Here is a 17,631-nt window from a genome sequence, read left to right as displayed (position 1 = left end):
TTTATTTTGCATCTATTTAGATAACATTATTTTTGTCGATCTGATGGAGTTGCATTAACATTACTGAATTTGGCTCAAATGAACTTGTATAGTTGAAAAGTATAGATAGATAGATGGATAGATACGTCGTTCGACTCTGCAAAATTTGAATACACGCTGTGAACGATGGTAACACCAGTCCTTGTCGTTTTTACGTACCGATCGTTTGTCGGACTGGGTTGGGCGCGCACGACAGTTTGTCGGACTGGGTTGCGCGCGCACGACACGATGCAGAGGGCGTCGCTTGACGATGAACTCATAACGCCCCCACCCTATTACGAAAAGTCCCATGAGGCTATCAGTCTTTCCGTGTCCTCAGTCGACGCTGGATGTATCTTCAGTCAACGCTGCGGACATAGTTCACAGTACGTTCGAAATATATACCGAAAATTGAATAATTGACTTTATACGAAAGTAAATCTTTAATATCTCGACCTTGGTGATGCTGCTTATTGCTTTCAACAATCTCATCAAAAGAGATTTCAGTTGTTAGTAAAATATCCAACATATCTTCACATCGTTATATGAAATACCCAGAAAGTATGAAGTGCCACTACGAAGTACTCGGCGTTTCGAGAGATGCGTCAGACGACGATTTGAAAAAAGCGTACAGAAAACTAGCACTGAAATGCCATCCTGATAAGAATTTCGACAATACCGAAGATGCTAAAGAACAATTTCAAATCGTCCAACGAGCATGGGAGGTCTTAAGTGATCCGCAAGAACGAGCCTGGTATGACAATCACCGAGAAGCTATTTTGAAAGGAGGGATAGGAGGGAATTACAAAGATGATTCGATCGATTTGTTCCAATACTTCACTACGAGCTGTTATGAGGGCTATGGCGATGGCGAAAAAGAATTTTACACGGTTTATGGAAAAGTTTTTGAACAACTGACTGCTGAAGAATCAGAGTTTTGTAAAGAAGAAGATTTGGACGATGAAGTATCTGGTTTTGGGAATTCCACTAGCTCATATCACGATGTTCACAAATTTTATGCATATTGGCAAAGCTATTCGACTAAGAGGTCATTTGCTTGGCTAGATACATACGATATTCGTGATACCCCAAACAGACGTGCTTTAAGATTGGCAGAAAAGGAGAACAAGAAAATTAGAGACAAGGCTAAAAAAGAACGCAATGAACAAGTTCGGAACCTTGTAGCATTCGTTCGCAAGCGTGATAAACGAGTTAAAGCGCATGCAAAAATCCTGGCAGAAAGAGCTAAAGAAAATACCGAAAAAACACAAGAACGGAGAAGGCAACAACTGATCCAGAGACAAAAAGAACTGGAAAGTTATACCGAGCCGGAATGGTCAAAGTTTTCTAATATCGAACAAGATTTAAAGGTTATTGAAGCAAATCTTGCTGCTGAGTTTGGAGAGGAATTAACTTCAAATATAGATTCTAAAGATGCCGATGATACGGATAGTAACACCCTGTATTGCGTTGCTTGCAGCAAAATATACAAGACACAGAAAGCATTTACGAATCACGAAAATTCCAAGAAACACGACGATAATGTTTCAACCATGATAGCCTCCTTCATGGCTGATGAAAATATGGAATTTGAATGCAGTATTCGAAAGTACAATTCGGACTTTGAATTGAATTTTAAATGCGGTAGCAAAAAAAATATTTGTTTGATAAGTCGAAACCGGAAAAGTGTGATATTGGCAATAAGCCGAGAAATACGAGATCTCTTGATGAACCGCAGTGAGAATATCGATGTGAATGCGAAAGGCAACCAGCGAAGTACATCAAATGAAGAAATGATTTCGGATAGTGAATCAAGTTCTACAAGTGAAAAAAATACAAATAAGCTTGTGAAAAAACAAGGTGTTGAACTAGCCACAGGCCCAGAACCGGAAGACTTTCTTATAGTAATTAAAATACACGATAACATGAATATACTGATTCCTGAATGTAAATTGATATCAGACCAAGAGAACGAACTTGACAACCCAGTGTTACATATGAGAGAAAAATCTCGCAAAAGTAAGAACAAAAAGCGTAAAAATGTTCAAAAAGTCATTCTTGAACAAACAACCGACGATGAGCAAGAACTAGATGCTCATTTTGGGTGGTCCAAGAAACAGCGAAGGAAACAAAAACAAAAGGAAGCAACTCTTGACAACAAATATCACACTGTCCCAGAAACGATTGACAATTTTACTAAAGGCAACAAAGTAAATTTTGACGATACTGACTTGAGCTTTGAAGTAGATGCCAGATTATTAACTCAAAGTACAAAAAAATCTAAAGGTAAGAGAGCAAAGGAAGCAAGAAGAATTCAGAAGTTAAGCTCTGATGAGAGCAGACGCAAGGACAAGAAGGAAAAAAAGAGAGAAGGGTCATGGGAAGAAAGCGTTCTGGATTTATATCACTTGTGTATTCTATGTGGAGTAGACTATCTAATCAAGAATGAATTATATGATCATTTTGCGGAGACTGGTCATTTTATCCATATCCGGAATTTACCAAAGAATGAGATGTATGATTATTATATGGAGGCCGGTTATTTTTCATATATGCCGAATTTAATTTATCATTTTTAAAATGTTTAAGGGCTATTCTGGTTTGGACGCCCGAATTTTAGGTGTTTTTCGGATGCTGCAAAAAAAAAAAAAACCAATAAATATTTTTCGTATCCATTTTCTTTTACCAGTTATTTATTGATATTTTAAGAGTATAAAAAGGTCAAATTAGTTAAAAAATAATGAAAATTGAAAAATCTGCAGGCCGGCAAATTGGGGGCTCACAAAAAAATGGCGTGTCTTGGTTGGCAGGATTCTAGTCCTTCCAGTGATCTGAAACAAATTTTTTTTTTAAATTCTTAAAGAAGAAGGATGTAGTTATCGCACTACGTGTGGGTTTTTGAGGAGAAGAATTTTTCATAAAATGGCGGCGGTGTGAAAAATGAGTCGCGTTTTTTCCCTGTTTTTTTCAACTTTCAGAATTTTTAAAACATAGTAAAACAAAAAAAAATTTTCGCAAGCACGCTTCTTTACGCGATGCTCTAATATATACAGAAGCTCCGTGCTAAATTGCAAGTAAATTGGTTGATTAGAACTTGGGATATCGTACCAACCGTATCGAAAATAGTAGTTTTGAGAAAAACGCGTTTAAAGTTTGAGGTCGAGTTTCGCGGAGTCTGATTCGTTTAATGGCGTGTTATACTTACATTTTCCTAAGCAGCGATCCCTGCCCCATTTTTCCACTTCAGACGTGAGATTTTGTTTTTTTCTAAGAAAACATCGAGTACAAAAGACCTTTTTTAACTGATTCTTCTTAATCATTGTTTGCCTACTGTGTAATGTTCATTCGTTCCGGCCGGACCGCCGACCGGTTTAGTCGGCGCGTCACAAATGAAGCTGTAAATTTGAAAAGAATGAGAATTTTGAAAAATCCTCTTGAGGACATATTCTTAAAACTCTAAGCTTTGAAAATATGGCGAGAAAAAAATCGAATTTTTCGAATTTCTAAACCAGAATACCCCCTTAAGACAATCCTGTGAAGAGTATATAATCTGGGCCACGTGATAATAAATTCCCGAACGATCTTGTGTTTGGGGGTCAGCCAGTCTTACCTAATTTCCAGAAAAATATTTACAAGTAGTATTTTTGTTTGAAAAGGTCTGGGATTTCTGCTGCAAATAAACTGACTGGGAACAACAATATATCACAATTAACATGGTAAAAAAAAGTCATTTGCAATTTTTCAAAGAACGCAAGATCGATCTTTCAACTGTTCTCCGTGGAGTAGGCCTACTGGGGATACCACGTGAAAAAAAAAAACGCGCCGGGTGTTCTACCGCTTGCGGTGGTGTGGAAACGAGCACAAGTGAGCTTATTTTCACTGGTCAAATACTAACGTATGTATTGTAGTTATTCAAATGACAATTTTATTACTGCGCAAATTTAACTTACTGTCAATGAAACTCATGCTTCGATGATCTGTAACGAATGTGGAATCGTAATAACTTCGGATTTCTCTAATTTAGTCGGAGTGAATTCCACGTGAATACATTTTTCTTTTTGATAAATTTCGCTTTTTAATTGAAATGCGTAAGATGCGCATGCCTTTGGAAATTCAGAATTTGGCAATTCCAACATCTTTCTCCCTCTCTTGACCTTGCGCAGTCGACACAGTAAAGTCGTTGAATTGTAAAATTCGAAATTTCCAATCTTTACTCATTGGACAGCTCGACTTTTCGGAGAAATTAGTTCTATTTCAATTGCCTATCCGGCACAGCATTCCCACTATTTCTTTCTTGAATTTTTTGTATTACAAGAATTCGTAAATTCAAATTTAACCGCGCGTTTTGTGCGTAAACTTGATACTGCAAGGTTCTGAGCACAAGTCATTCAGCGCCGTGGCTGACACGCGTCGCGCACGGACATTGATAAAACAATTATCAACTACCGTTTGAGTCGAATCATGGTCACCCGCAATCAACACGGTGCTCGGATCAAGTTGTTACAATAAACCACGATATTTGCGTAACAAATGAGCACGTCTCCCGTGACAACTGATAAAGAGCAAAAAACGCGAAGCTCATTCGAAACCGGCTACTAAAAGTGACAAAAAGAACGATGTTGAGAAATTATGTACGATTGTCATACGGGTGATCCGTCTAAAAGACCCAACATGATGGAATACAGTAAGAAATTCACTCCCATCTTCGCTTTTGAATCTATTTTGTCGGAAATTGTTTAAAATTCTTACGAACAATTTCTATACCCGCTTGATTTTCCAGATTACTTAACCGAATCTACTGTTGAATACGTATTGCAATAAATCATTGTATTTACATAAATAAAAAGAAAGGCAACTAATACGATAACTTGCATCTTATAATATTATTAACTGATTTGAGACCCAATTAGGTATCACCAAAGAAATGTTTCGTCATATTATACGTGTTGATTCATTACTCGCCATAGAAAGGAAGAGATTCGTCAGTAACGCATATCACAAATCGGTTGCATTGAAAAATATTACTACTTCAGTGGGAATAATTTTCAACGGCTGATTATCACATTATTGTTACTTGGGATCTAATTATGAATAAAATAGTGTGTCCAAAAGGTCGTATCTACGATACATTCGTGAATTCGTGAATTTAACGGACTTGTGTATATTTCCCCAAAACGGTCAATCAGCCCACCACGGGAACCCGATGCTGTTCCAATAACTCATCAACGACGCATATTTCTTGGATGATTTCTAAACAATTACATGAATTTCAAACAAGTTTCTTGCAATTTTAACACATATTATGTAACTCATTAACATTCCACCAATGTCCCCTCCTCGCTTCGTGAAATTATTCTTCTACCTAAGCCTGCCAAATTTTTAAATTCTGTTTGCGGAAATCTGTAGAAATACTGGGATAGATCAGAATCTTGTCTCAGAAAAGACCAATGGATTGTTGGAAGTAGAAGAACGCTCTTGAAGCTTCCGAAAGGTCTTACAACTTTTCCGCTATGTTTTTTTTACAGAAATATCGTACTTCAAAGCCTGCACGTATCCAAACTTCTTGCCAAGACTTTTGACGCATTCATTCGAGCGATAAACAGTTCAGCATGAAACCATCCGTATATAATTGATAAGGATTTGATTACAAATAATCCGGAATACCCATCTTTAAGTCAGTCGTTATAGTTTCTCATATCCAATTTATAATTGTAATTAGTTATCATCGTTTTTCAACAAAGTTTCCTGAGTGGAACGTGGGATTGACGTACATTAAATTACGTTCAGTTGTTATTAATTTACTTTACATCGGTAAAACCTTATTCACAGACTTTTTATCGATGTCACTTTTTAATTACGTACGTTTGGGTTGCATGTTCCAACAATTGGATTGATACTGTAACTTCTGTCTCTCGGACTTTCAACATTTAACTAGTAATTTTCTACCGAATTGACAATGAATGATTTTCATTCCCGTTTATTCATAATAATCTATGAATTTCACCTCCTCAACACTACAACGCTCGGTAATCTTTCAACTTTCGTCCTGAACGACAGAATCGCGAGTCATATCATTATCACTATACGGAGAATCTTCTTGTAACAAAAATTCCAGTACAGACAGGTAATTTGTGGACACTTCGTGCATTTTGACAATGTTTCATGAATTTCTTCATGAAAGTAGGAGAAGATAATTATTTTGTCGTGAATAACATCTTAAAATATAATGAGCGTTTCCTATAATTCCGACTAAGAAATATCGTCAAAGTTTACGAGATGTCCGCAAATTACCATTCAGCATGGGGATTCTCAATACAGAAGGTACCTTGATTATAATGTACTTCACTTTTCTGAAGAAATAAAATTCAAAAATGACTCGCTATTGATGGATATTGTATGGTCGGATATCCGGCCAAATTGCTATCCTGCACATCCTTAATATTATTATTAGGGGTTAACGGCAAAGTGTAGAAATTGCGGGTAATGAAGTATCGACTTTGTCGGGTATATGTATTATATTTTCAAACTCGAAATCCCTAATAATCAACACGGGCACTGCCATAAATGTATAATGAAGCGGACGGATGTGGGCAATTATAATCTGGGCCATTCGTTAATAAATTTCTGAACAATCTGGTGTTTGGGGGTCAGCGGACAGAGTCATAAACTAACCGGGTAATTGAGTGAGAAATTCGTCGGGGAAGGTCAATTTTGAAAGGTGAAAAACCGTCAAGGTTTTTCTAGCGACATTTCGGCTGGGCCTAGCTAGCCATTATCAGGATTAAAGGACATTCCTAAGCGCCCGGGTATTCGTTATACGGCTGCCATCGAGGAAGTGATTTTATGGCAGCACTTCCTCGATGGTAGCCATGTCCTTTAATCCTGATAATGGCTGGCTAGACCCAGCCGAATCGTCGCTAAAAGAACCTCAACGGTTTTTCACCTGTCACCTTTGTCACATGTGACCTTCCCCGACGAAATCCTCACTCATATACCTTCTCGGGTCACGAAAAGCCACTCGTATAACCAGGTCATATGAGTAGACTTTGCGAAGGACCGACTAGCGACGAGGGAGGACCACCCCGATCACCACCAAGCCATCATGGAGCTGTGCGGATGACGAAATTGCGATCTAACGTTAAGTTCTGCGCCGCGATGCTACGACAGGTTCGCGTCGAGTTGCGCAATCTACGAAATCGATGACGGATCGATTATTGCGTATTCTTGTAGGTATGACGTCACGTAGGGCATTGCGTACCGAGATCCGTGTTGCGGCAGGTCGTCGATTTTGTAAATCACTCAAGTTCTGGCGATATTACGAGATAGTCGCTTTTTGGAGCTTTGCGAACCAATGGAGCCGCCAAAAATCACGAGGGGATTAGAGAATTTGTTGCGTGGATGTAGAACGGTAAGCGCTGCTTATATCCTCGTGACTGAATTACTAGAGTCATCGAGTAACGGCTTGCCGAATAACGACTAGCCGTTTTGGATTTGCATTGTCGAAAAGTACTCGAAATTTGTTTGCCGATACTTTTGCTTGGTGACGGTAGTCTGAGTTGCGCGTTATGGAGTTGAATAAATTTTAAGTTGGCGAGAATATTGAGTAGAGTCACGATTTGGAGTTAAGTCTTTTTCGTTTTTTAATTCAATTGCAGCCCGAATTCCGCTCTACAAGGTTGAGTTACGGTAACGGATTTTTCAGTGTCGTCTCTCGTCTAGGTCGCAAATTGCCGAAATGGAGTGTTCAAATTAGCAAATAGCTTTTTTCAGAGCTTTGAGAAAGTTTGAGTTCGAATGCGTTACGCTTGCGTTTAGTTGAGTTCACGTTTAGTTAAGATAAATAACCTCGGCGACCGAGGTGCAGTAAAAATCAGCGTCACAGTAAACACATTACATAAGGAACAACTATACATCTTCATCCTTTGGTTAACTTCTTCGACTATTTCTCCTATCGTTCGCATCAAGAAAAGGTTTCTAACTCTATAAACAGGAAACCAGGTGTATATTTATTTTGCATCTATTTAGATAACATTATTTTTGTCGATCTGATGGAGTTGCATTAACATTACTGAATTTGGCTCAAATGAACTTGTATAGTTGAAAAGTATAGATAGATAGATGGATAGATACGTCGTTCGACTCTGCAAAATTTGAATACACGCTGTGAACGATGGTAACACCAGTCCTTGTCGTTTTTACGTACCGATCGTTTGTCGGACTGGGTTGGGCGCGCACGACAGTTTGTCGGACTGGGTTGCGCGCGCACGACACGATGCAGAGGGCGTCGCTTGACGATGAACTCATAACGCCCCCACCCTATTACGAAAAGTCCCATGAGGCTATCAGTCTTTCCGTGTCCTCAGTCGACGCTGGATGTATCTTCAGTCAACGCTGCGGACATAGTTCACAGTACGTTCGAAATATATACCGAAAATTGAATAATTGACTTTATACGAAAGTAAATCTTTGATATCTCGACCTTGGTGATGCTGCTTATTGCTTTCAACAATCTCATCAAAAGAGATTTCAGTTGTTAGTAAAATATCCAACATATCTTCACATCGTTATATGAAATACCCAGAAAGTATGAAGTGCCACTACGAAGTACTCGGCGTTTCGAGAGATGCGTCAGACGACGATTTGAAAAAAGCGTACAGAAAACTAGCACTGAAATGCCATCCTGATAAGAATTTCGACAATACCGAAGATGCTAAAGAACAATTTCAAATCGTCCAACGAGCATGGGAGGTCTTAAGTGATCCGCAAGAACGAGCCTGGTATGACAATCACCGAGAAGCTATTTTGAAAGGAGGGATAGGAGGGAATTACAAAGATGATTCGATCGATTTGTTCCAATACTTCACTACGAGCTGTTATGAGGGCTATGGCGATGGCGAAAAAGAATTTTACACGGTTTATGGAAAAGTTTTTGAACAACTGACTGCTGAAGAATCAGAGTTTTGTAAAGAAGAAGATTTGGACGATGAAGTATCTGGTTTTGGGAATTCCACTAGCTCATATCACGATGTTCACAAATTTTATGCATATTGGCAAAGCTATTCGACTAAGAGGTCATTTGCTTGGCTAGATACATACGATATTCGTGATACCCCAAACAGACGTGCTTTAAGATTGGCAGAAAAGGAGAACAAGAAAATTAGAGACAAGGCTAAAAAAGAACGCAATGAACAAGTTCGGAACCTTGTAGCATTCGTTCGCAAGCGTGATAAACGAGTTAAAGCGCATGCAAAAATCCTGGCAGAAAGAGCTAAAGAAAATACCGAAAAAACACAAGAACGGAGAAGGCAACAACTGATCCAGAGACAAAAAGAACTGGAAAGTTATACCGAGCCGGAATGGTCAAAGTTTTCTAATATCGAACAAGATTTAAAGGTTATTGAAGCAAATCTTGCTGCTGAGTTTGGAGAGGAATTAACTTCAAATATAGATTCTAAAGATGCCGATGATACGGATAGTAACACCCTGTATTGCGTTGCTTGCAGCAAAATATACAAGACACAGAAAGCATTTACGAATCACGAAAATTCCAAGAAACACGACGATAATGTTTCAACCATGATAGCCTCCTTCATGGCTGATGAAAATATGGAATTTGAATGCAGTATTCGAAAGTACAATTCGGACTTTGAATTGAATTTTAAATGCGGTAGCAAAAAAAATATTTGTTTGATAAGTCGAAACCGGAAAAGTGTGATATTGGCAATAAGCCGAGAAATACGAGATCTCTTGATGAACCGCAGTGAGAATATCGATGTGAATGCGAAAGGCAACCAGCGAAGTACATCAAATGAAGAAATGATTTCGGATAGTGAATCAAGTTCTACAAGTGAAAAAAATACAAATAAGCTTGTGAAAAAACAAGGTGTTGAACTAGCCACAGGCCCAGAACCGGAAGACTTTCTTATAGTAATTAAAATACACGATAACATGAATATACTGATTCCTGAATGTAAATTGATATCAGACCAAGAGAACGAACTTGACAACCCAGTGTTACATATGAGAGAAAAATCTCGCAAAAGTAAGAACAAAAAGCGTAAAAATGTTCAAAAAGTCATTCTTGAACAAACAACCGACGATGAGCAAGAACTAGATGCTCATTTTGGGTGGTCCAAGAAACAGCGAAGGAAACAAAAACAAAAGGAAGCAACTCTTGACAACAAATATCACACTGTCCCAGAAACGATTGACAATTTTACTAAAGGCAACAAAGTAAATTTTGACGATACTGACTTGAGCTTTGAAGTAGATGCCAGATTATTAACTCAAAGTACAAAAAAATCTAAAGGTAAGAGAGCAAAGGAAGCAAGAAGAATTCAGAAGTTAAGCTCTGATGAGAGCAGACGCAAGGACAAGAAGGAAAAAAAGAGAGAAGGGTCATGGGAAGAAAGCGTTCTGGATTTATATCACTTGTGTATTCTATGTGGAGTAGACTATCTAATCAAGAATGAATTATATGATCATTTTGCGGAGACTGGTCATTTTATCCATATCCGGAATTTACCAAAGAATGAGATGTATGATTATTATATGGAGGCCGGTTATTTTTCATATATGCCGAATTTAATTTATCATTTTTAAAATGTTTAAGGGCTATTCTGGTTTGGACGCCCGAATTTTAGGTGTTTTTCGGATGCTGCAAAAAAAAAAAAAACCAATAAATATTTTTCGTATCCATTTTCTTTTACCAGTTATTTATTGATATTTTAAGAGTATAAAAAGGTCAAATTAGTTAAAAAATAATGAAAATTGAAAAATCTGCAGGCCGGCAAATTGGGGGCTCACAAAAAAATGGCGTGTCTTGGTTGGCAGGATTCTAGTCCTTCCAGTGATCTGAAACAAATTTTTTTTTTAAATTCTTAAAGAAGAAGGATGTAGTTATCGCACTACGTGTGGGTTTTTGAGGAGAAGAATTTTTCATAAAATGGCGGCGGTGTGAAAAATGAGTCGCGTTTTTTCCCTGTTTTTTTCAACTTTCAGAATTTTTAAAACATAGTAAAACAAAAAAAAATTTTCGCAAGCACGCTTCTTTACGCGATGCTCTAATATATACAGAAGCTCCGTGCTAAATTGCAAGTAAATTGGTTGATTAGAACTTGGGATATCGTACCAACCGTATCGAAAATAGTAGTTTTGAGAAAAACGCGTTTAAAGTTTGAGGTCGAGTTTCGCGGAGTCTGATTCGTTTAATGGCGTGTTATACTTACATTTTCCTAAGCAGCGATCCCTGCCCCATTTTTCCACTTCAGACGTGAGATTTTGTTTTTTTCTAAGAAAACATCGAGTACAAAAGACCTTTTTTAACTGATTCTTCTTAATCATTGTTTGCCTACTGTGTAATGTTCATTCGTTCCGGCCGGACCGCCGACCGGTTTAGTCGGCGCGTCACAAATGAAGCTGTAAATTTGAAAAGAATGAGAATTTTGAAAAATCCTCTTGAGGACATATTCTTAAAACTCTAAGCTTTGAAAATATGGCGAGAAAAAAATCGAATTTTTCGAATTTCTAAACCAGAATACCCCCTTAAGACAATCCTGTGAAGAGTATATAATCTGGGCCACGTGATAATAAATTCCCGAACGATCTTGTGTTTGGGGGTCAGCCAGTCTTACCTAATTTCCAGAAAAATATTTACAAGTAGTATTTTTGTTTGAAAAGGTCTGGGATTTCTGCTGCAAATAAACTGACTGGGAACAACAATATATCACAATTAACATGGTAAAAAAAAGTCATTTGCAATTTTTCAAAGAACGCAAGATCGATCTTTCAACTGTTCTCCGTGGAGTAGGCCTACTGGGGATACCACGTGAAAAAAAAAAACGCGCCGGGTGTTCTACCGCTTGCGGTGGTGTGGAAACGAGCACAAGTGAGCTTATTTTCACTGGTCAAATACTAACGTATGTATTGTAGTTATTCAAATGACAATTTTATTACTGCGCAAATTTAACTTACTGTCAATGAAACTCATGCTTCGATGATCTGTAACGAATGTGGAATCGTAATAACTTCGGATTTCTCTAATTTAGTCGGAGTGAATTCCACGTGAATACATTTTTCTTTTTGATAAATTTCGCTTTTTAATTGAAATGCGTAAGATGCGCATGCCTTTGGAAATTCAGAATTTGGCAATTCCAACATCTTTCTCCCTCTCTTGACCTTGCGCAGTCGACACAGTAAAGTCGTTGAATTGTAAAATTCGAAATTTCCAATCTTTACTCATTGGACAGCTTGACTTTTCGGAGAAATTAGTTCTATTTCAATTGCCTATCCGGCACAGCATTCCCACTATTTCTTTCGTGAATTTTTTGTATTACAAGAATTCGTAAATTCAAATTTAACCGCGCGTTTTGTGCGTAAACTTGATACTGCAAGGTTCTGAGCACAAGTCATTCAGCGCCGTGGCTGACACGCGTCGCGCACGGACATTGATAAAACAATTATCAACTACCGTTTGAGTCGAATCATGGTCACCCGCAATCAACACGGTGCTCGGATCAAGTTGTTACAATAAACCACGATATTTGCGTAACAAATGAGCACGTCTCTCGTGACAACTGATAAAGAGCAAAAAACGCGAAGCTCATTCGAAACCGGCTACTAAAAGTGACAAAAAGAACGATGTTGAGAAATTATGTACGATTGTCATACGGGTGATCCGTCTAAAAGACCCAACATGATGGAATACAGTAAGAAATTCACTCCCATCTTCGCTTTTGAATCTATTTTGTCGGAAATTGTTTAAAATTCTTACGAACAATTTCTATACCCGCTTGATTTTCCAGATTACTTAACCGAATCTACTGTTGAATACGTATTGCAATAAATCATTGTATTTACATAAATAAAAAGAAAGGCAACTAATACGATAACTTGCATCTTATAATATTATTAACTGATTTGAGACCCAATTAGGTATCACCAAAGAAATGTTTCGTCATATTATACGTGTTGATTCATTACTCGCCATAGAAAGGAAGAGATTCGTCAGTAACGCATATCACAAATCGGTTGCATTGAAAAATATTACTACTTCAGTGGGAATAATTTTCAACGGCTGATTATCACATTATTGTTACTTGGGATCTAATTATGAATAAAATAGTGTGTCCAAAAGGTCGTATCTACGATACATTCGTGAATTCGTGAATTTAACGGACTTGTGTATATTTCCCCAAAACGGTCAATCAGCCCACCACGGGAACCCGATGCTGTTCCAATAACTCATCAACGACGCATATTTCTTGGATGATTTCTAAACAATTACATGAATTTCAAACAAGTTTCTTGCAATTTTAACACATATTATGTAACTCATTAACATTCCACCAATGTCCCCTCCTCGCTTCGTGAAATTATTCTTCTACCTAAGCCTGCCAAATTTTTAAATTCTGTTTGCGGAAATCTGTAGAAATACTGGGATAGATCAGAATCTTGTCTCAGAAAAGACCAATGGATTGTTGGAAGTAGAAGAACGCTCTTGAAGCTTCCGAAAGGTCTTACAACTTTTCCGCTATGTTTTTTTTACAGAAATATCGTACTTCAAAGCCTGCACGTATCCAAACTTCTTGCCAAGACTTTTGACGCATTCATTCGAGCGATAAACAGTTCAGCATGAAACCATCCGTATATAATTGATAAGGATTTGATTACAAATAATCCGGAATACCCATCTTTAAGTCAGTCGTTATAGTTTCTCATATCCAATTTATAATTGTAATTAGTTATCATCGTTTTTCAACAAAGTTTCCTGAGTGGAACGTGGGATTGACGTACATTAAATTACGTTCAGTTGTTATTAATTTACTTTACATCGGTAAAACCTTATTCACAGACTTTTTATCGATGTCACTTTTTAATTACGTACGTTTGGGTTGCATGTTCCAACAATTGGATTGATACTGTAACTTCTGTCTCTCGGACTTTCAACATTTAACTAGTAATTTTCTACCGAATTGACAATGAATGATTTTCATTCCCGTTTATTCATAATAATCTATGAATTTCACCTCCTCAACACTACAACGCTCGGTAATCTTTCAACTTTCGTCCTGAACGACAGAATCGCGAGTCATATCATTATCACTATACGGAGAATCTTCTTGTAACAAAAATTCCAGTACAGACAGGTAATTTGTGGACACTTCGTGCATTTTGACAATGTTTCATGAATTTCTTCATGAAAGTAGGAGAAGATAATTATTTTGTCGTGAATAACATCTTAAAATATAATGAGCGTTTCCTATAATTCCGACTAAGAAATATCGTCAAAGTTTACGAGATGTCCGCAAATTACCATTCAGCATGGGGATTCTCAATACAGAAGGTACCTTGATTATAATGTACTTCACTTTTCTGAAGAAATAAAATTCAAAAATGACTCGCTATTGATGGATATTGTATGGTCGGATATCCGGCCAAATTGCTATCCTGCACATCCTTAATATTATTATTAGGGGTTAACGGCAAAGTGTAGAAATTGCGGGTAATGAAGTATCGACTTTGTCGGGTATATGTATTATATTTTCAAACTCGAAATCCCTAATAATCAACACGGGCACTGCCATAAATGTATAATGAAGCGGACGGATGTGGGCAATTATAATCTGGGCCATTCGTTAATAAATTTCTGAACAATCTGGTGTTTGGGGGTCAGCGGACAGAGTCATAAACTAACCGGGTAATTGAGTGAGAAATTCGTCGGGGAAGGTCAATTTTGAAAGGTGAAAAACCGTCAAGGTTTTTCTAGCGACATTTCGGCTGGGCCTAGCTAGCCATTATCAGGATTAAAGGACATTCCTAAGCGCCCGGGTATTCGTTATACGGCTGCCATCGAGGAAGTGATTTTATGGCAGCACTTCCTCGATGGTAGCCATGTCCTTTAATCCTGATAATGGCTGGCTAGACCCAGCCGAATCGTCGCTAAAAGAACCTCAACGGTTTTTCACCTGTCACCTTTGTCACATGTGACCTTCCCCGACGAAATCCTCACTCATATACCTTCTCGGGTCACGAAAAGCCACTCGTATAACCAGGTCATATGAGTAGACTTTGCGAAGGACCGACTAGCGACGAGGGAGGACCACCCCGATCACCACCAAGCCATCATGGAGCTGTGCGGATGACGAAATTGCGATCTAACGTTAAGTTCTGCGCCGCGATGCTACGACAGGTTCGCGTCGAGTTGCGCAATCTACGAAATCGATGACGGATCGATTATTGCGTATTCTTGTAGGTATGACGTCACGTAGGGCATTGCGTACCGAGATCCGTGTTGCGGCAGGTCGTCGATTTTGTAAATCACTCAAGTTCTGGCGATATTACGAGATAGTCGCTTTTTGGAGCTTTGCGAACCAATGGAGCCGCCAAAAATCACGAGGGGATTAGAGAATTTGTTGCGTGGATGTAGAACGGTAAGCGCTGCTTATATCCTCGTGACTGAATTACTAGAGTCATCGAGTAACGGCTTGCCGAATAACGACTAGCCGTTTTGGATTTGCATTGTCGAAAAGTACTCGAAATTTGTTTGCCGATACTTTTGCTTGGTGACGGTAGTCTGAGTTGCGCGTTATGGAGTTGAATAAATTTTAAGTTGGCGAGAATATTGAGTAGAGTCACGATTTGGAGTTAAGTCTTTTTCGTTTTTTAATTCAATTGCAGCCCGAATTCCGCTCTACAAGGTTGAGTTACGGTAACGGATTTTTCAGTGTCGTCTCTCGTCTAGGTCGCAAATTGCCGAAATGGAGTGTTCAAATTAGCAAATAGCTTTTTTCAGAGCTTTGAGAAAGTTTGAGTTCGAATGCGTTACGCTTGCGTTTAGTTGAGTTCACGTTTAGTTAAGATAAATAACCTCGGCGACCGAGGTGCAGTAAAAATCAGCGTCACAGTAAACACATTACATAAGGAACAACTATACATCTTCATCCTTTGGTTAACTTCTTCGACTATTTCTCCTATCGTTCGCATCAAGAAAAGGTTTCTAACTCTATAAACAGGAAACCAGGTGTATATTTATTTTGCATCTATTTAGATAACATTATTTTTGTCGATCTGATGGAGTTGCATTAACATTACTGAATTTGGCTCAAATGAACTTGTATAGTTGAAAAGTATAGATAGATAGATGGATAGATACGTCGTTCGACTCTGCAAAATTTGAATACACGCTGTGAACGATGGTAACACCAGTCCTTGTCGTTTTTACGTACCGATCGTTTGTCGGACTGGGTTGGGCGCGCACGACAGTTTGTCGGACTGGGTTGCGCGCGCACGACACGATGCAGAGGGCGTCGCTTGACGATGAACTCATAACGCCCCCACCCTATTACGAAAAGTCCCATGAGGCTATCAGTCTTTCCGTGTCCTCAGTCGACGCTGGATGTATCTTCAGTCAACGCTGCGGACATAGTTCACAGTACGTTCGAAATATATACCGAAAATTGAATAATTGACTTTATACGAAAGTAAATCTTTGATATCTCGACCTTGGTGATGCTGCTTATTGCTTTCAACAATCTCATCAAAAGAGATTTCAGTTGTTAGTAAAATATCCAACATATCTTCACATCGTTATATGAAATACCCAGAAAGTATGAAGTGCCACTACGAAGTACTCGGCGTTTCGAGAGATGCGTCAGACGACGATTTGAAAAAAGCGTACAGAAAACTAGCACTGAAATGCCATCCTGATAAGAATTTCGACAATACCGAAGATGCTAAAGAACAATTTCAAATCGTCCAACGAGCATGGGAGGTCTTAAGTGATCCGCAAGAACGAGCCTGGTATGACAATCACCGAGAAGCTATTTTGAAAGGAGGGATAGGAGGGAATTACAAAGATGATTCGATCGATTTGTTCCAATACTTCACTACGAGCTGTTATGAGGGCTATGGCGATGGCGAAAAAGAATTTTACACGGTTTATGGAAAAGTTTTTGAACAACTGACTGCTGAAGAATCAGAGTTTTGTAAAGAAGAAGATTTGGACGATGAAGTATCTGGTTTTGGGAATTCCACTAGCTCATATCACGATGTTCACAAATTTTATGCATATTGGCAAAGCTATTCGACTAAGAGGTCATTTGCTTGGCTAGATACATACGATATTCGTGATACCCCAAACAGACGTGCTTTAAGATTGGCAGAAAAGGAGAACAAGAAAATTAGAGACAAGGCTAAAAAAGAACGCAATGAACAAGTTCGGAACCTTGTAGCATTCGTTCGCAAGCGTGATAAACGAGTTAAAGCGCATGCAAAAATCCTGGCAGAAAGAGCTAAAGAAAATACCGAAAAAACACAAGAACGGAGAAGGCAACAACTGATCCAGAGACAAAAAGAACTGGAAAGTTATACCGAGCCGGAATGGTCAAAGTTTTCTAATATCGAACAAGATTTAAAGGTTATTGAAGCAAATCTTGCTGCTGAGTTTGGAGAGGAATTAACTTCAAATATAGATTCTAAAGATGCCGATGATACGGATAGTAACACCCTGTATTGCGTTGCTTGCAGCAAAATATACAAGACACAGAAAGCATTTACGAATCACGAAAATTCCAAGAAACACGACGATAATGTTTCAACCATGATAGCCTCCTT

The 17,631-nt window shown here is 38.4% G+C and overlaps 2 protein-coding genes across 2 annotated transcripts; both read left to right on the top strand.

Annotated features, from left to right (window-relative positions):
• Positions 1–529: 529 nt before the first annotated feature.
• LOC124302835 (dnaJ homolog subfamily C member 21-like) lies at positions 530–7,708 on the top strand. Its single transcript, XM_046759403.1, has 2 exons — positions 530–2,304; positions 7,674–7,708. The coding sequence occupies exons 1-2, from the start codon at positions 564–566 to the stop codon at positions 7,706–7,708; spliced, it is 1,776 nt and encodes a 591-aa protein (XP_046615359.1). The 5' UTR covers positions 530–563.
• An 843-nt stretch (positions 7,709–8,551) lies between these two features.
• On the top strand, positions 8,552–15,731 carry LOC124302834 (dnaJ homolog subfamily C member 21-like). Its single transcript, XM_046759402.1, has 2 exons — positions 8,552–10,327; positions 15,697–15,731. Exons 1-2 carry the CDS (start codon positions 8,587–8,589, stop codon positions 15,729–15,731), a joined length of 1,776 nt encoding a protein of 591 aa, XP_046615358.1. The 5' UTR covers positions 8,552–8,586.
• The last annotated feature ends 1,900 nt before the right edge of the window (positions 15,732–17,631 follow it).

This window comes from Neodiprion virginianus, chromosome 4 (assembly GCF_021901495.1).
Source record: "Neodiprion virginianus isolate iyNeoVirg1 chromosome 4, iyNeoVirg1.1, whole genome shotgun sequence".
NCBI classification, from domain to species: Eukaryota; Metazoa; Arthropoda; class Insecta; order Hymenoptera; family Diprionidae; genus Neodiprion; species Neodiprion virginianus.
This window is presented reverse-complemented; position numbering and strand designations above follow the sequence as displayed.

Bases quoted from the DNA above. Each gene is read 5' to 3' on its own strand.
- LOC124302835 (XM_046759403.1), top strand. From the start codon at position 564: ATGAAATACCCAGAAAGTATGAAGTGCCACTACGAAGTACTCGGCGTT. The intron at 2,305-7,673 runs GTAAGAGAGCAA...ATTCAATTGCAG, and splicing joins AAGTACAAAAAAATCTAAAG to CCCGAATTCCGCTCTACAAG.
- LOC124302834 (XM_046759402.1), top strand. From the start codon at position 8,587: ATGAAATACCCAGAAAGTATGAAGTGCCACTACGAAGTACTCGGCGTT. The intron at 10,328-15,696 runs GTAAGAGAGCAA...ATTCAATTGCAG, and splicing joins AAGTACAAAAAAATCTAAAG to CCCGAATTCCGCTCTACAAG.